This window comes from Thamnophis elegans, chromosome 3 (assembly GCF_009769535.1).
Source record: "Thamnophis elegans isolate rThaEle1 chromosome 3, rThaEle1.pri, whole genome shotgun sequence".
In the NCBI taxonomy this organism is placed as follows: Eukaryota; Metazoa; Chordata; class Lepidosauria; order Squamata; family Colubridae; genus Thamnophis; species Thamnophis elegans.
This window is the reverse complement of record NC_045543.1, coordinates 4,864,907-4,891,552: the sequence shown is the minus strand read 5'-3', so window position 1 is coordinate 4,891,552 and position 26,646 is coordinate 4,864,907. Positions and strand designations below refer to the sequence as shown.

Genomic DNA, 26,646 nt, shown 5'->3' with positions numbered 1-26,646 from the left:
AATACATTTTTTAATTGTAGACACAAACAGAAGTTATTTTGGCCTGCCCATCTGGGGGCAAAATTATTTTAACGGAGGAACATTTTTAAAAAGTGTAAACTCATTAGAGGATCCCGACGGGTATATACAAAATCTACGAGTTTATTGTATAGGAGTGATGGCATCGTAAAGTCGCTGTGCTGCCAGCTCCACCATTTCCCGAAGAGTTTCATCATCATCTTCACATCCTGGTTCATGATCGACTGTCTAAAAGAGAGCAAAACAGAGGCAACCTTAAGTGGCCTTCGGATGTAAATTCCGGTTCCACCACAAAACCGCGTTCGACTAAAGCGCGCTCGACGAAACCGCGTACCTGACGTCATCACAGCACGACGAAAAAAGCACGCTGTGAGCGGTAAAGGTAAAATTAACGCGTAAAACTAAACCTAACCCCCCCAAACCTAACTCTACACCTAACCCTAAACCTAACCCTTAACCTAACGCTAAACCTAACGCTAACCCTTAACCTAACCCTAAACCTAACCCTAACGCTTAACGTAACCCTAACCCTAACCCTAACCTTTACGTGAATCGGCTTGCTTTAAAAGCGCTTTTTAAAGCGCCCTTTTTTCCCCGCGGTCCTTGTCGTCGCGCTGCTGATGACGTCAGCGACGCACTTTAATCGGGCGCGCTTTAGTGGACCGCGATTTTGTCGTGCCACGGTAAATTCCACAGGCCTGTTTAGTACCCCAGGCCTATAACTACTTGGGAATGCAAGGTCCACTGGATGCATTCCCTGATCTCCAGCATTGGGGAAAAAAAATATTCTTTATGATAAGTGGCAGCACAAAAAAATGTTAATACAAAAAGAGAAACTATACATTGTGGAAGGGAATTTGAGTGTTTGCAACATGGGCCTATGCCTTTTTTGAGAGCTGCGGATACGTATTTTGCAAACACAACATTCTGGAAAAAATAAAACATGTCCATGAGCTAGAAGGGACTAGAATAGTTTAGAATACTACGGCAAGTAAATGCGGTCGAGCCATTTGGATCAAACAATTGGGAACCTATGCATTGGTCACAAAGCATATTTTTGCTTAGAGAATATGTTTTTTATTTTCCCTAGCCAATGCAAACATTTTTTTTGTCTGGTGTGTTTTTATGTACGCAGACAAGTTGTGAAAACCCAGGAAGCAGATACACCGAGCAGGGTAGCTCTTAGTTTACTCCAAATGCTTACAGATGCTTTCAGGGTCCTTTAACGTAAGCTATCTAAAAAATGTTGCTTATGAGACCAGGAATGCAGAAAAGGTTCCACCACAAATCCGCGAAGCCCTTATCCGCGGAGACATAAGCGCGAAGACTAATTCGCGCCGTTCTAAGCGCTAAGGAAAAACGCGACCCTACCGCGATGACATAATCGCGGAGGGCAAATTCGCGCATTCCCAAGCACTCAGTACCCTAAACCTAACCCTAAACCTAACGCTAAACCTAACCCTAACCCTAAACCTAGCCCTAAAACAAACCCCTAAACCTAATCCTAACGCTTACCTTAATTGAAGTCGGCTTTCTGTCGCGGCGCCGTTTTAAAGCGCCCTTCTGTTGCTGTTGTTGCGGCAGTGATGACGCGTGGTGATGACGTCGCGGCTTTAGCGCCGCGATTTTATCACCGCGATTTTGACGAGCGCCGTTTTGTCGTGCCACGTGCAGAAACAACAGTGCAGATGCTGAACTGAATAACTGATAGCTTGTAATCTTTCAGCTCTTAAGAACTCAATATATTTTGGCATAGTAAGGTTGCTGTAACATTCAGTAACAAAAATATTTCTATTTCACTGAAACACATTCCGAGTGCCCTTGGTGAAGCATCAATGATTATAATGTATTCAATTTACCAACATTTCCCCTTATTTTTGTCCTTTTAGTTTTTTTTTTTTAAAAAAAAAATGGTTTTTTTTCTTAAAGCTTTTAAGTGGAGATTCTCAACTATTTTCACCTGATTTCATACTGATATCTGGCCGGTTCTAACTCTCCAAAATGACTATTAAATATTGAAATGCTCTAATTATAATATTTAGCTGTATTTACCCTTGTATCCAATGAGAGATTTGCTGTTTTTCCATCCACAGTGATGCTGAGCACATTATCTTTCTTTGAACTCACACAGTCTTCTCCAAATATGTCCCTACCAAAAAAAAAGGCTAAATGTTAGAAATATATTCATTTGCTGGCTGCTGTTTTACATTTAGAATAAAGTCTGTTTAAGGAAACTAACACTCTAGTCCTGTGAACTGTTCTTTCAAAGAAAGTCCATTCAGGTCAATGGAACATTGATTGAGGATAATTCTGGGTGTTACTCTAAATCATGCAGACCGTGATTCTTCGGTTAAATGCGCACTCATAACTTACTGTAGCATAATTTCCATTTTTTTGTGGTAATCTTCTATTTCTTCTTTTTTTGGAATTTTATGCATCATCGCTGAAAAACATCAATTGAGAATACTGTAATTTAATTGCTAATTATGTACTTTCCCCAAGGGTAGGGGTGTTGTGTGGAAAGATAGCCAGAGTAACACTTCCAACCAAACTTCTGAAAGATGCAAACAATCCTCTTTCACATACGAAGGAAAATGTGGGCACAAAACCAAGTTTCTTGAAGTAGAAACTATTTTCTTTATAAAATTGAGTAAACTAAATGGGGCATGAATCAGATAATTCTGAAAATTTTTTAGATCTTCAGTTATAGACAAACATACCTTCTTTTATCTGATAAGCTGAAGAGATACAATGAACCTTTGATTTAACAGACTAGTAAGAGCCGAGGTGGCGCAGTGGTTAGGGTGCAGTACTGCAGGCCACTTCAGCTGACTGTTATCTGCAGTTCGGCGGTTCAAATCTCACCGGCTCAGGGTTGACTCAGCCTTCCATCCTTCCGAGGTGGGTAAAATGAGGACCCGGATTGTTGTTGGGGGCAATATGCTGACTCTGTAAACCGCTTAGAGAGGGCTGAAAGCCCTATGAAGCGGTATATAAGTCTAACTGCTATTGCTATAGTAAGAAGGAAGATCCAAGGGCCAGTTAAAGACTGAATTGGAATTTTTGAGCCCTGAAACATAATTGTACACAAGCAAACCAATTTTATTGATAAAAGGAGGTAACGTTTCCAGGAGCAAACATCTAGATCAGGGGTGAGTTCCACCAGGCACTACTGCTGGTTTGCTTGTGCATGCACAGTGCAATAAAAATTGTTCTGCGCACGTGCAGAAACGAAAAACGAGATGGCGGTGCATACGGCACTACCCGGAGAACCAGTTCGGGGACGTGGCAGGCCTGGGTCGCTGCTGGTTCCAGCGCCCCAGGCCGCCAAACCACTACTGGTTCGGCCGAACTGATCCGAACTGGTAGGAACCCACCACTGATCTAGATGCACTTATCAGATTTTGTGGGATAAAATCTTGAGAAACAGTCCATTATTGCCTGAAGTTTGGACCCAGAAGGTTTTGTCCATTAAATCCAAAGTCAGCCAAATCAACAGTTTATTTGCTGAATGAGAGACTTGCGAGGAATTAGGAATGTAGGCTAGAGGGGAGGCAAAAAAACTTCCATAAAATCTGAGAAGCAAACTACTTTCAAAACTGCAGCCAAGAAAATTACATGGACACATGAAAGAAAGAACTGGGAACTGAGTTTTAACGTGAAGGAAACTGTATTAAAGAGATCTATTCCTAAATGTAATTAATTGAAATAAGCTGTTAACACCATCTCCTTCATTGATATGGGGAATGATCTACTTTAGCCTCATTAGTTTTAAATTGTGCATAGTGGACCACATTACTGGAATGAGAGAATCACTGCCCTTTAAGCTGCGAAATTGCCTGGCATCCCCCTTCCAGAACAACACATGCATTTCTGGTCTATACTTCTCAAACAAATGAAAATAGTGAATACCTTTGTGAACTTTGGGATTTGATTGAATTTCTAGAATCACTGTTGTTACGGTATCTGCATACATGTCATTGGCAGGATTTGCTACCCACTGAAGAAAAAAAGAGGGAACAAAGATTGTTTAAATCAAACCAGATAGCTCCACCGTCTGACCTTCAGAAAAACAAGGGAGATTTGTCCATTAATTAATAGTTTAACAATTATTTAATTAGCAGTATAGACTGTCCAATTAAGTATCGCAATCTATTTAGAATAGAATAGAATAGGATAGGATAGGATAACATAGTTGGAAGGGACTAAGTCTTCTAGTCCAGTGGTTCCCAAACTTGGCCACTTTAAGACTTGTGCAGAGCTGGCTGGAGAATTCTGGGAGTTGAAGTCCACAAGTCTTAAAGTGGCCAAGTTTGGGAACCACTGTTCTAGTCCAACCCCCTGCTTAGGCAGGAAACCCTACACCAGACAAATATTATCCAACATCTTCTTAAAAACATCCAGTGTTGAAGTGTTTACAACTTCTGGAGGCAAGTTGTTCCACTGATTAATTGTTAATTAATTAACTGTCAGGAAATTTCTCCTCTGTTCTAAGTTGTTTCTCTCCTTGATTTGTTTCTACCCATTTCGTCTTCTCCTGCCCTCAGGTGCTTTGGGGAATAGCTTGACTCCCTCTTCTTTATGGCAACCCCTGAGATATTGGAACACTGCTATCATGTCTGCCCTAGTCCTTCTTTTCATCAAACTAGACATCCCAGTTCCTGCAACCATTCTTCATTTGTTTTAGCCTCCAATAGCAATAGCAGTTAGACTTATATACCGCTTCATAGGGCTTTCAGCCCTCTCTAAGTGGTTTACAGAGTCAGCATATTGCCCCCAACAACAATCCGGGTCCTCATTTCACCCACCTCAGAAGGATGGAAGGCTGAGTCAACCCTGAGCCGGTGAGATTTGAACAGCCGAACTGCAGAACTGCAGTCAGCTGAAGTAGCCTGCAGTGCTGCATTTAACCACTGCGCCACCTCGGCTCAGTCCCCTAATTTATGGGATTTGTTTTTAAAAGATGGCAATTGAAAAAATGGTAAGTCTGCGTTGCAGCTGCGCATAGGCAGAACAAAGCGAGGAATGAGTGCAAGATTAGATGGACTATAGCAGATTGATTTTGTCAATTCTATGCTAATAATACATTGGAGCTGGACTGTTGTTTTACTGCTTTGTAAAGTACAAGCATAACGGTATGACTGATGACTGGAAAAAGAAGAAGAGCCAGATAAGCAAAGCCACTGCCATTCTGTTTTATATATGATAAGACAGTTTCATTCTCTGTCAAAGCAATGTACAACGTACCGTAAGAAAACCGCCACGCTGTCCTTACCTCGAGCACCACCATGCTTGGTTCTTGGACCACGGTAATGTTTTTAAAAACTTTCAAAGCTGGCTTATCCTGGACCTCTATTTCTTTTATGTCACCTTTAAAAAAATATTAACCAGTAAAATTACAACAAAGTTTGTCATGTAACATATATACATATACACACCTGTTCTGACCCCCCTCCTCCATCCAGTAACGAATGCCGAGACAAACTTAACTGGAATGTACTTTAATAGCAAGAAACCAAAACGTCGGTGGCTGAAAACCAAGCACAACAAACAGATAAGGACCTTGGCAGCAACACAGACAAGCCTTGTCAGCAATCCAGCCTGCTAAGCTAGTTACAAAACTTCTCCAACTTTTAGTCAATGCGTTGACTTCTGCAAAGATGGGCGTGTGCACAAGTAGTCTTTTTATAGTTTGGAGAGGAGCCTAATGACCACCAGCTGAGTGCAATCACCTCCTGTAACTGCGCAACCGTTCCTTACGCCTATTAGCTCTCCGGTGCTGGGCATCCAGGAACAACTCACTACTGGACTCAGGCTCACTCTCCCTTGTCTCCTCCGCACTGGTCCAAGGCTCAGGCGCCTCCTGGTGGCCAACCAGCCTCTCTGCACCCTGCTCGGAGTCGGAACCCTGTCCAGGGTCCTCCACATCCTCCAGAGCGGACTCATAGGGCCCCTCGCTGTCGGAGTCTGGTGGCAGCTCCAACGGCTCCTGCTGGGCCACAACACTCATCCAATCACACATTCCACTAAATTATTATTCAATAGGTGTTTGGACTGCTGGCTCTTGTTTCTTTCTATGATACACATCCGACAACCTTGGGAGCAATCCAGGATGGGCAAATAATGACCAGATTTGCGAAGTCCTGGATTGCTTAACCATAGTTTATTGAATAAATGCTATTAGGCTTGCACATTCTAGCCAGATACTAAACTCAAACCAGGCAAATTGTGTTCTGGCTTAGCAGATGTGTACATAGTGGATGTGTCAATCAGATACATTCAAATACAAATGATGAAACCATTTTAATTTCATGCTCTACCCTTTTTAATCTTTTTAAAGCAGATCCAAACAGTCAAAATAAATGGAATCATCATTTTCCATCCTTGCTGCAACGGCTTTGGAATCACAAAAGCATGACACACAATTTTGTGATACATTGCTCAGCCAATTCCAAGGTAATGAGATTTTCCAGGTCTGCTCTGAAATGTATCTTTCGATATCTCGCACAGCCTTCTCCAGTGAGCTTCGGAGGTGCCCCAGTAACTGAGGATCTTTTAACGCTTGTGAAAAAGCAGCTTACAGATAGACCTCGAGTTATGACCACAACTGGCACGGGAATCTTGGTCGTTGAGCAAAATGGAAGTTAAGCAAGATGACTGAGTGATCACTTTCGCTCAACGTCTGCAATCTCACTACTCCAGGTTGCGATCATTAAGGGATCTCCCAGTTGGTTAAGCAGACAAATCTCAGGTAAGAAGCTCCAGGAAGGAATAAGAAGATCTGGGTAGGTTCACAGAGGGGAAGTTCCTTCATTGGGCTGCAGGAACGGAACTAAAATCTTCAGTGGATGAAGGGGAGCTTCCACAGAAAATCTGACCAGTAGGGGGAATCCTTCATTGGGTTATAGGAATGGAGGTAAAATCTTAAAGGAATTTAACTGTGTCCCTTATAGCCTAATAAGGGATTTCTTCCCAGTGGACAGAAGACAGGCGAAATCCTCAGTGTGGCTAGAAATCTCAACTCCATGAGATTCCCCACCCTGGAAGGCAGCTCTTTTAGCCAGCCCCCAGGAAATAAGAGGGAGTGTTCTTGACAGGCAACAGTGGATTACAACCTTCCCTACCAGCTTCCCCACTGACTTTCTGGAGAAGTCAGCAGAGAAGATTTAAAAATCACATGATCATGGGGTGCTTGGCAATTGGCCATCAACGTGAACAGGTTGCTAAGCCCCACATTGGAGTTTTGTGGCCATGGGGAGTGGGGGGGGGGACGACCGACGTTTTATAACAACCAGAAATGATTTACGGGTTAGTAAAGCACCCTTTCCAAGGCCATCGTAACTTTGACCGGTCCTTAAAACATCTGCTCACAAGTAAGCCTACTAGGATTTTGCTCTGATCTTGTTATCCTACAGAATATTAATCATTCATCTCCCATTACACTTATTCATTCAAAATTTTAATACCAAACTGAATCTTGTGGAATTTAGCAACCAGAAGAGTAGTAGAGGAAAAGGTTTTGTTTTTTGTTTAAAAAAAAAATAGTTCTAAAGTATTTCATCTCCATACCTGTTAATTTTTGTAGATGGTAATGAAGCAGACTGAATGTCCCTGTGTACGGAATAGCTTGTGTCTGTGTCACAGTGCTCATGGCAAGATCTGTGTAATCTTGGAAGAGTTTTTAAAGGAAAAAAGACAATCTTTAGTACGTGCCACAGACTGGGGCCTACAATATTCTTCAATTAATCTAAGAGAGTGATATGAATGTTACTAGATCCTTTCCAGATCTATTTCATTTCAGAGGGTCCATCATATCACCACAAAGGATCTGCCTTAAGAAAGCAGAGATATGGCAGAGCTCAGGTGAGTTTCAGGTAGCAATGTGCAGAGCAGTCTTGATGGGGCACACCTTTACTGAAGGTTTAGTTTAGTTTAATGAAATTTGTATGCCGCCCACTCCCATTGGGACTCTGGGCGGCTCACAGGCAAGATAAAAGCATTTTTAAAATTTTTAAAATAAGAAATACAATATTAAAATTAACACAACATCCATTCTGTCAAAGAGGGGCTGGATATTAATCAACAGCCAGATCTTGGTGGCTTTACGGAAGGCCGGGAGAGTGGTGAGGGTCCGGATTTCTACGGGTAGTTCGTTCCATAAGGCCGGCGCAGCTACAGGCCCCTGAGGGGCCGCCAGCCGGCATTGTCTGGTCGACGGTACCCAAAGGAGGCCCAACCTGTGCAATCTTATTGGTCATTGGGAGGTAAATGGCAGGAGGCGGTTTCTCAGGTAGTCAGGTCTTAAACCATGTAGGGCTTTAAAAGTAACGACTAGCATCTTGAAGCACGTCCGGAGACCAGTGGGGAGCCAGGGCAGCTCGCGGAGGATAGGTGTAACATGGGTGTATCTAGGCACACCCAATATTGCTCGCGCGGCTGCATTCTGGACCAACTGTAGTCTTCGAACACTCTTCAGGGGCAGCCCCATGAGGTGAAGTCTCTCTTCGTCAAAAGCTTTGAACAGGTGTAATTTCTGGACTTTTATTTCAAAGAACTGTTTTAGTCTTTACTTGATATTAGAGTATTGTAAAATATTTTTGAATTTTTCTCCATTTAAAACTTATAGCCTACACTTAAACTGTATTTAGCTACTGTATAAACACTATAGACTACATTTAAATTTACAAATATGAAATCATTGTCATCCCTGAATATTCAAACTGAGAAATATGACTTTTTGAGTAAAGAGCACACATTTGGCTTGTTAAAAATACACGAACTATTGAATATGGGGTGAGGAGGATAACTTTTACTTACTGGACAGATCACAAGGAGAAAGAATATGGTAGTTAAAGTTTCTTTTAACTAGTATTCCTGAAACTCGCTGCTCCTGTTCTGGTTTCTTATCAGCTAGAGAACCCATTACCTACAAAAAAAAGTACAAAATTGTGACTATTAGGAGAGATTATAGAAAGATGAATCAAATGTATAATCTCTAGTTGAACAATTGAAGATAACACTTTAGCTGCATGTTTCCCTATTAGGCTCATTGGTAAATGTGTAAGTAAATGTATAGATCAGTGTTTCTCAACCTTGACAACTTGAAGTCCTGTGGACTTCAACTCCCAGAATCCCCCAGCCAGCATTCGCTGGCTGGGGAATTCTGGGAATTGAAGTCCAGACATCTTCAAGTGGCCAAGGTTGAGAAACACTGATCTGGATGATTGAGCATCTCCATGGTCACTCTGCATTTTACTACTGTCACCCTCCATCCCTTCAGTCCTGTGCTTTTAACCATGGGAGAAAAAGCCCTATTCTTTCCACAGTAGTTTATACAGTTTATTATTCCTATATACAAGTAGGCTGTACATACTTTAAGTTAAGAAAAATAACAAGATTCATGAAAAGATTCTTGTTAGAGCAAAAAAACAAGATTAGCATTTACTTTGGCTAGTTTTTCTCCTCTGAAGTTTAGAGTCACAGCTTCAGTGTTTCTAGGATTGTGGACCTCGATGTGGACTTCGTCGTTATCTTCATATTCCCGTATCAAGGCAGCTTTCAGTCTAGCCATTTCGTTCTGCTCACCGTGCACCAATATCTGCACGACAAATACAAGCATATCCACAATTAAGGAGGTCATCGCTGAGATAAGGAGAGGAAGAGAAGAGAGAGCAGCTACTACATGCAGAGTACGGTTTTAACGGTTTATGTACAATTTCCATTGTACTGGGTTATATCTTCCTGGTCCTCAAATGTTACTAATCTTTCCCAACTTTCTCAGCTCGGAAAGTACAAAGGGAGCAGGATAACCTTCAGTTCTCTCGGTGTTTCATAAAAGCTGTCCCCCCCAAAAGCCTTTCCATTTTTTGCCAGTGAAATAGGCTATAGGAAAGTGGTGGTGGACAAGTGTCGAAATGCACAATAGATTTGGGATATGAGCACTCATTAAAAAAAAAAATTCTGATTTTCATTAAATCATTGTTTTCTTATATCTTTCAGATGTTCTTGTTTCTTCCTTGGAACTCCCCCCCCCCCTCAACAATTATTATCTCAATATGTGTCACAGCATTTCCTGAAGAACCAGTTTTAAAATAATACTTTTGAGGAGGATTGTTTTGAGAAACAATTGAAAAGCAGTTAATAAATATGATATTAAATAATGGCTGAATGGTAAATTCGTACAGGAAAGGAGACGGTTAACATTAGATTGAGAACCTGAAATAAAACGCCTTGAACTTGTGTTGAGAACTGATCAATAATTATTCGATGTCGTGAAAGGAAGTTAGATACTAACCACGTGGGGGGGCTTGAGGGCCCGAATAAACTCGCTGGTTTGCTGGTAATCTGTGTGTGCAGAGAAAGAAATGTAATCCACCGACATCTTCAGTGGTAGTTTCTGTCCTGACATTGTTGTAATTTCTTCAGGCTCGGACATGATATGCTGCAACAGCGGAAAATACACAAATTCCAACAATATTTTATTATTTCATATTCAACAGAAAAATATTGAACATGCTTTTTAAATGCCTAGCCTAACAATTCTGGGCACCAGTCTGGTCAAGTTACCAAATTCAACATCTCAATGATTCTGCTTTTCACTACAAAATACCCAAGTTTTCTGACCCCCCTCGTTCCACACCAAAGCACACTCCGAGCCAGAGATAAATTACGGCATTTAATTAACAAACAGGTCCTTGGCAGCAACTCAGCACAGACAAGCTTGGGCAGCAATAAACACAGATAAGGCTTGGCAGCAATCCAGCCTGCCAAGCTCATACAATGTTCTGACATTTGATCCTGTGTTGACTTCTGCAAAGAGGGGCGTGTGCACAAGTAGTCTTTTTATAGTCTGGAGAGGAGCCTAATGACCACCAGCTGAGTGCAATCACTTTCTGTAATTGTGTAATTGTTCCTGACGCCTATTAGCTCTTCGATGGCGTGCATCCAGGAACAACTCACTACTGGCCTCCGGCTCACTCTCCCTTGTCTCCTCCCCACTGGTCCAAGGCTCAGGCGCCTCCTGGTGGCCAACCAGCCTCTCTGCGCCCTGCTCGGAGTCGGAACCCTGTCCAGGGTCCTCCACATCCTCCAGAGCCGACTCATAGGGCCCCTCGCTGTCGGAGTCTGGTGGCAGCCCCAACGGCTCCTGCTGGGTCACAACACCCAGGTATGATGGAAATATATACAAAGAAATTACTATAAGAACTGAAGATCATCCAGACAATTGTTTACCGAATTACAGGGAGTCATTGGACTCACTTGCCATGGGGCAAACAGCCTGGGTGTAAGTTAATTTAAGTATGTGCAAAATACACACGTACGTGCACAGGAATACCGCCAGGCAATGACATAGGCCACTACTTGGCAGTAAAGGTAAGACCACCATTTTTGGGTGAGCTCCTAAATTCTCTGTGTGATGCTACAAATAGAGCTTTTGTGTGCATCTTTAGAGAGTGTCTGAGATTATGCAGGGCCTTCAATCATTCTTGAACACATGCTCACATGTTCAGTCTCCTAGAACACATGCTTTCTGGCGGATTGAGGAATTAATGTCTGGAACCCCTTTATCGTATCTAATTGTGGGTTTCTTGGTGCTGAGTGCACTGATGATGTCGCCTAGTTTGGTAATGAAATGTCTGTAAGAAAACAACTGAGTTCGGAGAGCACCAAGAATCCCATAGCTCAACCTTGAGTTACAAATACTCTGGTCTTTCATACCTGATGATTTACTATTACCCAATTAAGTTTTACCATTTGTTACATATATTGCAAAGCAAGAACGAACATTTAGTATGAAATAAATGCATAATAAGGCTGTATCTATATCAATGTAAGTATAGTGTATATATTCTGCATTGACATGCTACCAAATTTATTTGATTAAACCAGTGGTTCCCAAACTTGGCCACTTTAAGACTTGTGGACTTCAACTCCCAGAATTCTCCAGCCAGCTCTGCAGAGCTGGCTGGAGAATTCTGGGAGTTGAAGTCCACAAGTCTTAAAGTGGCCAAGTTTGGGAACCACTGGATTAAACCAAGTATGAGTTGTCTTTTACACACCAATAAGAGTGCTCAAACACTAACGCCTTCCACATCGTAGAGAGAAGATCTCACCTTGGCAAGGGTTCCTTCCACACAATAACCTGCTATAATGACTCCATTTCTTTTATCAGTGCACCAGCTCTCAAATAATTCCCTGGATAAGCCACTCTGCATCATACCAGGGGAAGCCATTACCACACTGGGGCCAATGTCATCAAAATGATCCATGCTCTAGATAGAGAGAGAAGAAAAATGGTGTTGCGCTTCCATTTGCAAGAGTCAGATTCTATAATAAGGACTGTGGGTTCCATATATCTGGGCTGGGTCTGCATGCTGTTGAGTTCCAGAAAGATGCCTATCATTAAAATGCTCACAGCAAAGAGGAGGTGCTTCTGGTCTTGTGGCTTAGAATCAGGCCACGCAAACAGTGGGCAAATGCGTGTGCATGCAAAGCTGCATTCGTGGAAAACATCCCCTTGCCCCCCCCCCTCCGCTGACGGTCTGGAAAGATTGGAGATCGCTGTAGTGGGGCTGCCCCTGAAGAGTGTCCGAAGACTACAGCTGGTCCAGAATACAGCCGCGCGAGTGATAATGGGTGTACCGAGATTCACCCATGTTACACCTATCCTCCGCGAGCTGCACTGGCTTCCGATCGGTCTCTGTACTCGCTTCAAGGTGCTAGTCGTTACTTTTAAAGCCCTCCATGGTATTGGATCTGGCTACCTGAGAGACTGCCTCCTGCCAATTACCTCCCAACGACCAATAAGATCACACAGGTTGGGCCTCCTCCGGGTGCCGTCGACCGGACAATGCCAGCTGGCGGCTCCCCGAGGGAGGGCCTTCTCTGTAGCTGCACCGGCCTTGTGGAACGAGCTTCCTGCTGAGATCCGGACCCTCACCACCCTCCCGGCCTTCTGTAAAGCAACTAAGACATGGCTGTTCCGGCAGGCCTGGGGCTGTTGAGTATTCCAGCCCCATTTGATGAAATGGATGCTGTGTTGATTTTAATTTTGTAATTTTAAATGTTTTAAAGGTTTTTATTGTTGTTTTTATTTGCTGTGAGCCGCCCAGAGTCCCTAGGGAGTGGGCGGCATACAAATACCATTAAAGTTTGAAAGTTTAGTAGGCCGCAAGAATTACAGGAAGAGCTCCTAATATCTGTAACCTCAAAAGGGCACTCTAATCCTGCATTCGGTAAATGGTAGCCAAACTTTTGGAAATCAGGACTGTCTCATAATAGAACTCAGCAATAGCACTTAAGACTTATATACCGCTTCACAGTGTTTCACAGCCCTCTCAAGTGGTTTACAGAGTCAGCCTACGGCTCCCAACAATCTGGGTCCTCATTTTACCCACCTTGGAAAGATGGAAGGCTGAGTCAACCTTGAGCTGATCAGGATCGAACTGCCAAACTGCAGGCAGCTGGCAGTCAGCAGAATTAACCTGCAGTACTGCATTCTAACCACTGCACCACCGCAGCTCATCTAAATATATTAGTTACAGTTAGTGAGCTATGTTTCTGATTGCTGAAGATCTCAAAATGTAAATTATTCTGGAGCCGGGAAGGGGAGAATGGAACTTTGTAAGCATCTGTTTCCCAATCTATTTTTTAACAAATGTCAGCCTCTGCTTTGCTGTTGCTTCGACTGCCATGAAACGGGGAGGGAGGGCGTGGTATTTGGGAGGGGTTACCGGTACTCATTGTGCTGGAGGAAGGTTCTGGAGTTCAGCTGCCTGACGGACTACGCATGCGTAGGAGATTCCCGCCAGGACTAACGGCACCGACATTCCATCTTCGTGATGCCTTTTGAAGTTATCTCACACCTGACACTTGGGAGAATTATGATTGGACTGTAACTGTGATGCCAAGGGGTGGGGAATGGGCTATTCTATATATCAATCGCTTTCGCGCCTAAATAATCAGACTTCGCTTCGCTATGCCTTTAATCATTTATAATTAGTAAAAGTACACTTGATTTCTACTCATGGAGTCTTGTGGTCTTCTTTCCTAATTATCTAATGGAGAGGATCTGACAACAAACTTGCAGGCACTGGAGTCATTTATCAATAACTAGATTAGGGCAATTAAGAAGCCCAACCATAAACCAGAACTAGATCTATTTGGATTCAGCTTGCATGTTCTGTAGCAATATATTTATTCACACTGACCTTCAGATTACTAATGTGCTTGAATACAAAGGGATTGTTGATATTGATTTGCTTGCGGATTTTATCATTCATAGCATTGACGTAGGTCTGATACACTGCCATGCACTTCTTTGCCAGGGAAGAAGCATAGTATATCGGTATCTCATGTAGTTCAGGGTGATTTTGCCAGTATTCATCTAAACAGACAGGCAAGAACATGAAGTTAATATTAAAAATTGTTCAAATATTTGAGTTCTGAAAAATATCTGCAAAGCCAGTATCGTGCCACAATGTAACATTTATATTGTCTGTATTCCTCACCATAAAACCATAAAAAATATAATGCTTTATAGTTCATCATCAAAATAGCTAGATATATTCAAAGCTCAGGTGCAGCTCCCATTCTTACCCAGATTCAGATTCAGATTTAATTTATTTGTATGCCGCCCTTCTCCGGGAGGGACTCAGGGTGGCGAACAACTCAAAAGGGGAAAGGGGATACAAACACAATACATATAATTAAAATACACAAGAGTCATACGGCCATACAAGTCGAGAGGGGAGGGGAACTCATCAACCCAGGCCTGCGGGCACAGCCAGGTTTTGACGGCTTTCCGGAAGGCCTGGAGAAGGGTGAGGGTCCGAATCTCCGCGGGGAGTTCATTCCAAAGGGCCGGAGCTGCAACAGAGAAGGCCCTCCCCCGGGTAGTAGCCAGATGGCATTGGCTGGTAGACGGAACCCGGAGGAGGCCGACCCTGTGCGATCTAACGGGTCTGTGGGAGGTAATTGGCAGAAGGCGGTCTCTCAAATTTTCTCAAAATGTACCCAGGAAGAGGAATGTTTTTAAAAGCTTCTTAAAATAAGGTTGCGTTTTGTCTTCTGGGAAGACGTTCTACAGGAAGGGAGCTCTTGTGAGTCTCCTGTCACAAATCTTGAGAAGTTGGGACTGTTATCCAGAAGTACCTATAAAAAATGGTAAAGGTTCCCCTTGCACATATGTGCTAGTCATTCCTGACTCTAAGGGGCGGTGCTCATCTCCGTTTCAACGACAAAGAGCCAGCGCTATCCGAAGACGTTTCCGTGGTCATGTGGCCAGCATGACTAAATGCTGAAGGCGCACGGAACACTGTTCCCTTCCCACCAAAGGTGGTTCCTATTTTTCTACTTGCATTTTTTATGTGCTTTCAAACTGCTAGGTTGGCAGAAGCTGGGACAAGTAACGGGAGCTCACTCCGTTACGCGGCGCTAGGGATTTGAACCGCTGAACTGCCGACCTTTCTGATCGACAAGACCATTGAAGTCTCTAAAATTGCAAGGCTCCTCCTAGTCACGTTGGATTTTGAAGGTTATCATCAGCATCTGGAATTAACGCTGGGAACCGACTGTGTTGCCAACCAACACAGCTCCTTCAATATTGGTGTTATACAACACTGGATTGTCTAGTGTTAATATGAAAGATGGGTGATCATTAAAGGCAGCTCCAGGTGCACATAATGAAAGTTACCTGCCCTTCGAGAGTCAAGGATTCCAATTACCTCTATTATTACATCCAGAGGCCCAGACAACATGTTAAGGAAGCAATTTGTGCATGTTAGAAGTATCCCGTAAATACATACCCAAAATCAAAAGCAATTCTTGAGCTCTTCCCAAAGCAAACACAGGAATGAGGCCTCGTCCTCCCCTGTTCACAATATCGTGTACAGTGTTACAGAATCGAGCCTCCCGCTCCTCCCGCTTCTCGTGGATGTGAGTACCATATGTTGATTCCTAGACAAATAGTCGAAGAATTACAACACTACATATGCACGTAATCACAATCTTCAATTCTTTTGGAGTTCGTTGTACAAAAAAAATCTCTAACCAGGTTGATGGGGATAAAACAAAACAGAATTGATGTTCTCAAGTGTTAACCATTGACCAATTACACTGCTGGCAAATAATGAATTGTCTTTAGATCAAGCTGCTCCTTTGGATGATCGATATTTACCGAGTCAAAAACAAGAGGAAAGCTAAGTCTCACTGTCTGATATGACTTCATCTTTAGCTAACGAAAAAGATGGACACAAGTCACTGAAGAGGGAGCACAAGACCGAGGCTGCGCACACCACACTGCGGCAGGGGAATTATCCAGAAAAAAGAGTGTATGCGTATCAGGGGTGGGTTGCTAATCCCGTTCCAACCGGTTCGGTTGGAATGGGGCCGGCGGCGCCCTCGTGCACGCGCGCAGTTCACGCATGCGTCTTAGCGCCTGCGCGATGCTCCAGCTGCTCGCGGAGACTCGCGCAGGCGCTGTATGTGCCATGTGCCTGCGTGGAAGCGCAGAAGCCTTCAAAGACCGGTAAGGAGCGCGGGCGGGCGGGCCCTTCGCCGTTCCCGGAAGTTACTTACTTCCGGGTTCGCCGACCAACCGGTTCGCAGGGACTGCCGCGAACCGGTTAAAACCCACCCCTGATGTGTATCTACGTGAATTGATGTACATACCAGGATATATTAAAGAAGAAACTTACAATGATCAGAATATCAGGCTTAATATTGGGAATCTCAGCTGCCATCAAATGCCGGTCTTCCTGTCTTGAGAAGTCACCTGTGTATAAAAGCTTTTAAGAAAGAAGTAAAACGACATTGTAATTATAAAGATTAAATAACAAAAAAAAGTTCAACAGTCTAATCCATGACTTTTCAAGGGCAGCCCTTGAAGAGCATTCGGAGACTTCAGCTTGTCCAGAATGCAGCCGCGCGAGCGATTGTGGGTATACCTCGGTTCACCCACGTAACACCTATCCTCCGCGAGCTGCACTGGCTGCCTATTGGTCTTCGGATACGCTTCGAGACGCTAGTCGTCACTTATAAAGCCCTTCATGGTATTGGACCTGGGTACTTGAGAGACCGCCTGCTGCCAATTACCTCCAAGAGACCGATTAGATCCTACAGATTAAGCCTCCTCCGAATTCCATCCGCCGGCCAATGCCGACTGGCGATCACCCGGAGGAGGGCCTTCTCTGTGGCTGCTCCGGCCCCATGGAACGATCTCCCCGTGGAGATTCGGACACGCACCACCCTCCAGGCCTTCCGCAAAGCCCTTAAAACCTGGCTGTTCCGACAGGCCTGGGGCTAATGAGTTTTTTGTCCCCCTTCGAATGGTATGGTTGTTGAGAGTTTTAAATTGTGGTATTGTTTTGTTCATGTTTTTTTTTTCTTATTTGTAAACCCCCCCCCCCCCCTGACTTGGTTGTGAGCTGCCCTGAGCCCCCTCCGGGGAATAGGGCGGCATAGAAATATAATAAACTCAACTCAACTCAACCTTTTGGTTTATTGCCTTAGTATCTCCAAACGTGTACTGTTAATACTTTGGATTAAGTGTACTGTGGATTAACAGCAAGTGCTTGACAAGGAGCCTTTTCTGACCTAGGCTTCCCAAGATCATGAAGCCGACTCCTCATCCCCATAAAACCTCTTTTATTCAGGTTAAAGGGAATTCCTCTCCAGCAAAGTCCCGGCAAACAGCCTTTCATGAGACTTCACAACTACAGACCTTTATCAGGCTTGGAGAGTTGCCAGGCCGATATCTTCCAAACTCCAAGCTGTAGCAGCAATTACTTGGCAAGATGTCAGGAACAGATCTTCACCCTAATGGATTGAACTAATTGTCTCCTGCAAACTCCCCTCCCCTTTCACTTTATTCCCTATAGGAGGGGCGATTCACCATCCACCTGTGCTTTTACTCCTCAGTTGGCCCTTGTTCCTTAGCTATTTCCTTCTCCTGGCAGCTCTGCGCATGCACACATTGGGAACAGGCTCCAGCTGTTCTTCTGCCCCACTGATATCCGACTCCGAAGACAGCTGATAACTGTCGGACGGCCCTGGCCCTATCCCTTGAAGAGCCGAGGTGGCGCAGTGGTTAGGGTGCAGTACTGCAGGCCACTTCAGCTGACTGTTATCTGCAGTTCGGTGGTTCTAATCTCACCGGCTCAAGGTTGACTCAGCCTTCCATCCTTCTGAGGTGGGTAAAATGAGGACCCGGATTGTTGTTGGGGGCAATATGCTGACTCTGTAAACCGCTTAGAGAGGGCTGAAAGCCCTATGAAGCGGTATATAAGTCTAACTGCTATTGCTATTGCTATCCCTGCCCTCATCACAGCCTTCCCCAGACTCCAGGACTGGCCCATGTTCCTCCCCAACCTTTTCACTGTCTGAGTCTGCCACCAGCTCCGCTGGCTGCTGGCGGGCCACAACAGGACCAATATGACATAGCAAAATATAATGTTAAGCACAATGTTCTGATACTGTTTAGATTACTTTCCTTCCAGTGCTAAAGGAAACAGCTCATATCATGGGCCTTTAATCTTCCAAGCTGCTGGTGTAAGAGAAAGAGAATACCCCCCTCTCCCCCCCAAAAAACCTAGTTCCTCTGAAATGGCAAACTCATAGAAACAGAGTTCCAGAGATTTCTCCACATTTTAAGGAAATACCTTCACTCCAGCTATCTCTATCATAAACATGGCTGCTCCCAGAACATGTCCGGCATGGTAACACCAGAATTTGATGCCAGCCACTTCTTTCACTTCATGAAAGTTTATTGTTTCAATTTTCTCCATGCTTTCTTCCAGGTCGGTCTCTGTGTATAGCATATCATCTGCAGAGATATTGCTAAATAAAAACAATAAGGGCAGATCATCATCTTGTTCAACAGATTTTCAGATGTATTTTTATAATAGGGAAGGGCTTAGAAAATACTCACATGATCCCAAGTCCAAAATTCGTATTATTTTAGGGTTGTTTTTTTTCTTACCCGTTAAAAAGTTTAACTGACCTGACTTTGACATAATCTGAGAGCAGCCATCTATAAATTGCTTTTGTAGCGTGGGTCATGAAGGTTCTTCCTTTAAAGCTGGTTTTTTGCAGAAACCACGGCAATGCGCCACAGTGATCCAAATGGAAACTGAAATAGTCAAAATAAAAAAAGAAAAATTGCGGGTAGTGGATGGGAACTGAGGTAGACGCTATTACAGCAAACAGATACATTTAAAAATGTATCTTTGTTTTATTAAAATACTTAACCACAATGAGAACACATCTGCTATACTTCTTTAGCATTCGAAATTCAGTCAGACAAATCCAAATCAGTCAGCTTTGTAACATTTACAGGACTGGGACTGCAAAGGGAGGGTGCAATCCATTACATTTCGGTTCTGGCCCAGCAGGAGCCGTTGGAGCTGCCACCAGATTCCGACAGCGAGGGACCCTCTGAGTCGGCTCTGGAGGATGTGGAGGACCCTGGACAGGGTTCCGACTCCTAGCAGGGCGCAGAGAGGCTGGTTGGCCACCAGGTGGCGCCTGAGCCTTGGACCAGTGGGGAGGAGACAAGGGAGTGTGATCCGGATGCCAGCAGTGAGTTGTTCCTGGATGCTCGGTACCGAAGAGCTAATAGGCGTCAGGAACAGTTGCGCAGTTACAGGAGGTAATTGCACTCAGCTGGTGGTCATTAGGCTCCTCTCCAGACTATAAAAAGCTACTTGTGCACACGCCCCTCTTGCAGAGTCAACGCAGGAATTAATATCGGAGAACATTATTGTGAGCTTGGCAGGCTGGATTGCTGCCAAGGCTTATCTGTACTGGGTTGCTGCCCAAGCTTGTCTGTGCCAGTTTGCTGCCAAGGACCTGTCTGTCTGTTAATTAAATGCCGTAACTTGTCTTTGACTCATGAGTGTGTGTTGGTGTGGGATGAGTGGGGTCAGAACACATTTCTAAGAACAGAACAAAGCTTCAAGTCTATGGATGGGGGAAAGCATATACATATACCAAAACATGGCAGGAATTCTGAGGCTCCATTTCTGTCTGATTTTGGTCTGTTTCTAGACTGAAAGAGAAGTGATCCAGGCAGAAATGTTATGGGGTGAAAGACAACGACATGTAGCAGCAATCTAGGGAATGTAATGAAAGAAAAGCACTGGGATGACTGGGAGAGCTGGTGGATGATTTAGATAGTTGTCATCAATGTCCTTGATTTCAATGCATCCTGTTCAACTGCTCTGCCCCATCTCAGCTCTCTCGTTTCAAGTTTTTCCATTTCCTACTGTCCTTTAGCTGTGGCTACAGACAAACTCCTTGGCTTCAAATGCACTGTAAGAATGATGAAAAGGCAGACTACAGGAAGATCCGGGCAGTGGATAGGCTGGTTAAATATGCCATGTTTCAAGCCAAGAACCGTGATGATGGCAGGGGATGGAGAAACTCAAGGGAGGTAAGCAGGGGTGGTATTCGCTTACCTTCCCTACCGGTTCGCAAATGTGACCCCGTCTGAGCATGTGCTTAGCCTTCCGCGCATGCACTTTGGCTAAAAACAAGTGCCTAAATGAGATAGGGGCGGGTGGGTGGGGCCACCCAAAACTTCCGCTACCGGTCCAAACCCGGCAGAATACTACCTCTGGAGGTAAGGAAAGCAAGGTGATTAGACAATCAGTGGCAAGTTGGAGCACAAACCACACTTACCCGGATGGGGAAGATGGTTTTGGTTCTGCCAAATGGCAGTCCTCCCAAAACCAGCTTGACATAACTTCAAAATCACAATGTTTTTTGCTTTGAAAAAGAATATATTTTCAGTTTTGTGCTTAGCCATACCCAACCACTGTGGTTTCTGTGCTGAACCCAGAAACAGTTTCTTGAAGACTACAGCTGCCACAATAGTAGTTTGAAGGCAAGATAGATCATACATCACTTACTGACTTATCAGAAGGAGATCAGTTTCAGCTGGATCTATAAGATCAATGTAAGGAAGAGCATCCATTCCTTCTAAGCCAGGGTGGATTCCACAGTCAAGCTGAAAATGCATATTGAAATCAAGAAGAATATTACCAATGACTAGAGGTAAACATACATGTACATCTATGGCACTGAAGTCAAACTAATGAAGCTTATACTGCATACTTAAATATTTTGTAATGTTATTCTAATCTTAGGATTTGCATGTTATTTTCATATGATAATAATCAAGAATTGTCCATATTTGGGCCAGTACGCTACAGAAAAAAAATAGAACGAGTAGAAATTTTCTATGACATTAACAGCAATGGAGATGAGATGAATTTTAATACTATTGCCCTGAATGTAGTGTACAAGTAATATTGAAATAAAGTCTAAGCTATACAATGACTAGCTTTAAACTGAAATTTCATTAAAATGGAACATTATTCAAACATTCTCATCTTTGTATAATTAACAGAAAAATGGAATAGCCAAGATGAATACCTCAAAATGTAATTATTTCCTTACTGAATAGCCAACAAGAATGTGGCAGTGCAATTTTTTTTCTAGGACGGTCCCCTCATGCCCAAACCCACCAAATGTTAAAGTTGATGTAAATCTATGCGGAGGTTGACCAGATTAAGTTGAGAGCTAAGGGATAATTTCAGGACTTTTTTTTTTTTTTTAAAAAATTTTTATTAAAGAAATTTTAACAAAGTAAAAACCATATAAATAGCCAAGGATATACCTTGTTAATTCTATACTCCTCCACCAGAGGTGGGTTCCTACCAGTTCGCACCTATTCGGTAGAACCGGTTCGTCAAATCTACCGAACCGGTTAGAAGAGGTTCCACCAGTGGACCCGGAAAGCAGGCCACACCTACAGAAGAGGGTCCAAATTTTTTTAAAACCCACCACTGGTCCTTGGATGTGATTACTCTACACTATCATGCTCATATTTATGAAACTCAGTGCCTCTGTGAAAGGTAAGGATGACTACTGCGTTTGTGGTGCAATCAGAACATTGCGTGTGTTGAAGTTGTTTTAACGCAAACCAAAGATGCCTTTTAAAAAACAAGTTTACATCATATTCTTATGCATGCCAGTGCTGTGTGGGAGGTAATTTAAGGTGGTTCTGACAAGTGTCGTCGGCATCTTCATATCCGGTCACATGGGCGGTAAGCCACTCCCATCCGGTCACATGGGCGGTAAGCCACTCCCACAAAGGAGGCCACACCCACAGAGTAGGTTCGAACAATTTTTGAAACCCACCACTGTCCTCCACCCAAAATACATACACTTGGGGGGAAGGATTCAGAATATACATTTAAGTGAAGACACTGAATGATATATATTCTCAATAAATTGAGAATTTTGAACAAAAAAGCCTTACAGCCAAATGTGGTGCATGAAAATGGATAAGAAAAACCTCAGGTAGATCTAGCCACAACTGAATAAGCAGCTACTGTACTTTTATTACAAGACACATGAGTATATTTTATTACAGATTATAATCATATGCAATATATTTTATCAAAAACATTTATTCTTAAAAGTTGTTTTAACATAGAACTATTAATATTGTCCAGGAGTCGCTCTAATGGCTAAGAACAAACACACACTTGAATAACAAGAAAATTAAAATTAAGAACTTTACAAATAATGTAACAGGAAAATTACATTACCATTATCTTCCTTCCTTTAAATTCCAAAACAATACATGATCTTCCTACTTCCTGCCCAGCACCCCTGTAAAAGTTGTTAAAGGAAGTTAAAAAAAAACAACCCTCAATTTATTGAAAATAAACAAAACATGTACAACTATTCAAACACGGTGAGATTTTTTACCTTAACTCAATACTCTCATTTGGGCAGAATGATATAACTTATTTAAAGAACTCTTGGCTGTGTGAACCATTAGGCCTAAACTTTGAACTCTTAAGATGAACTCAAATTTATTTAAATGACCTAAACCACATCACTGTGACATGGTCTTTTTCACTCAACTACAATTATGGTAGAATTAATCAAACCTTATCTAATTTTGGCTATACAGTATCAAAACTAGGAATAGAGATAACTGCTGTGCATACTATACTAGACATGTTTGGGAGATCAATACCAAGTTATTGATCAGGGATTTTGGGGGGTGTTTTTTTGCAGATATTCTACATCAAATCCCAGCAATTGTACAACTTTTCAACTTTCTGAAGCCTCACTCGGATGTGGAACAAAATTTCCGAAAGCCCTTCTCCCCACATCGATACTTGAAGCTCACTGAACCCAAATATTACGTATATAACAAAAGTTGACAACATCGTTCAAAACCTCCTTCTTGCATAAGTTTCCAGGTTTCTAAAAATCCAGACTTTTAGAAATGGCAACAAAGAGAAATTTATTTTTTACTCCAGTGGTTATCTGGGTTTTTGCAGCACAATTCAATACCTGCATCAATCAAAGATATGCATGAGATTTTATGAGCATTTTAACCATTTTGGGACAGGCTAATATTCCATTTGGAAAACATTTTTTAATAGAATTTAAATTATCTCAACAATAATCTCTTCCACAATCAGGCAGCCCACAGCCTTTCAGAGGCATGTAATATGCTTGTCTGACTCTTAGTGATCTAGAGGCAATGCAAAGACATGACATACTACAATTGCAAGTAAATTTACAGGGAAAGCCAAACTAGTTCCTAATAATTATTAGTCATTTGCCCAGACAAACTCAAAAGCAAAACTCCACTTAATTCCAGTTTATCATACAGGTAAGTCTTTGCCTTCAACCACAATTGAGCCCAAAATTTCTGTTGCTAAGCAACAGTTTTTTCTGAGTTTTGCCCATTTTACAAATTTTTTGGCCACAGTTGTTAAGTGAATCACTGCAAGTGTTAAGTTAGTAACATGGTCATTAAGTGACTCTTGTTTCCCCATTGACGCAGTGGTTAAATGCAACACTGCAGGCTACTTCAGCTGACTCCAGTTCTGCAGTTCGGCTGTTCAAATCTCACCGGCTCAGGGTTGACTCAGCCTTCCATCCTTCCGAGGTGGGTGAAATGAGGACCCGGATTGTTGTTGGGGGCAATATGCTGACTCTGTAAACCGCTTAGAGAGGGCTGAAAGCCCTATGAAGCGGTATGTAAGTCTAACTGCTATTGCTAAAACCATCGAAAATATGTCTTTTCCGATGGTCTTAGGCGACCCCTGTGAAAGGGACATTCGACACCCCCCCAAAGGGGTCCAGACCCACAGGCTGAGAACCGCTGCTCTGAAGGTTACACAACCCAGAGAAGGCGTCAATCAATCAATCAATGGATTTGTAGGGGAAAAAAGTTAAAGCATTTTGGGAAAAAATATGGTGGATTATTCAAAATATTTTTAAAAAGAGGATAAAGTTCACTCCTCAGATGTTCTTGTTAGGTATAATTATAGAGACTAATTTGATTCTGAACTTAATAACGGCAGCAAGGCTGTTGGTGGCGCACTACTGGAAGAAGGAAGAATTGCTTACTATTCAAGAAGGGACGTTAAAAGTAGTAAATTTAGCAGAGATGGCCAAAATCTCAGCATATTTGAAGGACCATTCGGATGAGAAATACAAGTTTGAATGGAGAAGATGGATTGACTACATTCAAAATAAACATCGGACTAAGACATTTCAATTAGCCTATGAATGAACAAGGAATGTTATAATTTATTTAAATTTAGTTTAATAAAAGGGGAGTTAAAGTACAAGAGGGATGTAGGATGCTATGGTTAGTTAGCTTATGCTAGTGTGTGATTGTTAAATGTTTATACCCTGTATTTTGCTCTGGGAGGTTGGGATGGAGGGAGGGTTGGAGGGGAAGGGGAAATATTTGTAAAACTTATTAAAACTCTTCAATTAAAAAATAATCAATCAATCAATGGATTTGTAGGGGGAAAAAGTTAAAGCATTCTGGGGAAAAAATATGGTGGATTATTCAAAATATTTTTAAAAAGAGGATAAAGTTCACTCCTCGGTTGTTCTTGTTAGGTATAATTATAGAGACTAATTATAGAGACTAATTTGATTCTGAACTTAATAAAGGCAGCAAGGCTGTTGGTGGTGCAGTACTGGAAGAAGGAAGAATTGCTTACTATTCAAGAAGAGATGTTAAAAGTAGTAAATTTAGCAGAGATGGCCAAAATATCAGCATATTTGAAGAACCATTCAGATGAGAAATACAAGTTTGAATGGAGAAGATGGATTGTCTACATTCAAAATAAACATAGGACTAAGACATTTCAATTAGCCTATGAATGAACAAGGAATGTTATAATTTATTTAAATTTAGTTTAATAAAAGGGGAGTTAAAGTGCAAGAAGGATGTAGGATGCTATGGTTAGTTAGCTTATGTTAGTGTGTGATTGTTAAATGTTTATAGCCTGTATTTTGCTCCGGGAGGTTGGGATGGAGGGAGGGTTGGAGGGGAAGGGGAAATATTTGTAAAACTTATTACAATTCTTCAATTAAAAAATAATCAATCAATCAATGGATTTGTAGGGAAAAAAAGTTAAAGCATTCTGGGAAAAATATGGTCGATTATTCAAAATATTTTTAAAAAGAGGATAAAGTTCACTCCTCAGATGTTCTTGTTAGGTATAATTATAGAGACTAATTATAGAGACTAATTTGATTCTGAACTTAATAAAGGCAGCAAGGCTGTTGGTGGCGCACTACTGGAAGAAGGAAGAATTGCCTACTATTCAAGAAGGGACGTTAAAAGTAGTACATTTAGCAGAGATGGCCAAAATCTCAGCACATTTGAAGGACCATTCGGATGAGAAATACAAGTTTGAATGGAGAAGATGGATTGGCTGCATTCAAAATAAATATCGGACTAAGAAATTTCAATTAGCCTATGAATGAACAAGGAATGTTATAATTTATTTAAATTCAGTTTAATAAAAGGGGAGTTAAAGTACAAGAGGGAGGTAGGATGCTATAGTTAGTTAGTCAGTGTTTCCCAACCTTGTCAACTTGAAGATGTCCGGACTTCAACTCCCAGAATTCCCCAGCCAGCATTGGCTGGGGAATTCTGGGAGTTGAAGTCCGGACATCTTCAAGTTGACAAGGTTGGGAAACACTGAGTTAGCTTATGTTAGTGTGTGATTGTTAAATGTTTATACATTGTATTTTGCTCTGGGAGGTTGGGGGGGGGAGGGAGGGTTGGAGGGGAAGGGGAAATATTTGTAAAACTTATTAAAACTCTTCAATTAAAAAATAAGCAGTCAATCAATCAATCAATCATCCTGACAGTTCCTGATAAGGCTCTCAAGGCAACGCCAGGGACCTCCAGGCCGAAGGGAGCGTTGGGAGAGAGTTTGAAATCAGGGGAAGGGCCGAGGGCAGAGGGAGCGCGGACAGAACTCCGAGGACCAACGCTTCGCCGTCACTCACAAGGGCCGAATCAGCAGCTGGTCGCTCTCTTCAGCCGGGACGAAGGCCTCGGTCCTCCTCCTGGCCGACATCTTTAGCGGGAGGAGGAAGAGCGGCTCGTCTTGTCTTTCATCGGCAGGTATACCTCCCCGACGCCTCTCTGTCCCTCCCTCTCTCTCTCGTTCTCACACAGACACACATGGGCTCTAAGACGAACCGGAAACACGACATCTCCTAGTACGCATGCGTACTCTGATATTGCCGCCCCTACAAGAGGGAAGAAAGCGAGCGCTT

The 26,646-nt window shown here is 42.6% G+C and overlaps 1 protein-coding gene across 1 annotated transcript; it reads right to left on the bottom strand.

The window, feature by feature from the left end:
• On the bottom strand, nt 1-26,569 carry CPSF3 (cleavage and polyadenylation specific factor 3). Its single transcript, XM_032213706.1, has 18 exons — nt 26,374-26,569; nt 22,635-22,698; nt 20,928-21,025; nt 19,019-19,147; nt 18,678-18,855; nt 16,716-16,805; nt 15,825-15,975; nt 14,229-14,404; nt 12,132-12,290; nt 10,313-10,459; nt 9,464-9,616; nt 8,836-8,944; nt 7,588-7,686; nt 5,294-5,388; nt 3,931-4,018; nt 2,392-2,461; nt 2,071-2,167; nt 1-246 (listed from the first exon to the last, which is right to left on the bottom strand). The coding sequence occupies exons 1-18, from the start codon at nt 26,442-26,444 to the stop codon at nt 142-144; spliced, it is 2,079 nt and encodes a 692-aa protein (XP_032069597.1). The 5' UTR covers nt 26,445-26,569; the 3' UTR covers nt 1-141.
• Between the last annotated feature and the right edge of the window lie 77 nt (nt 26,570-26,646).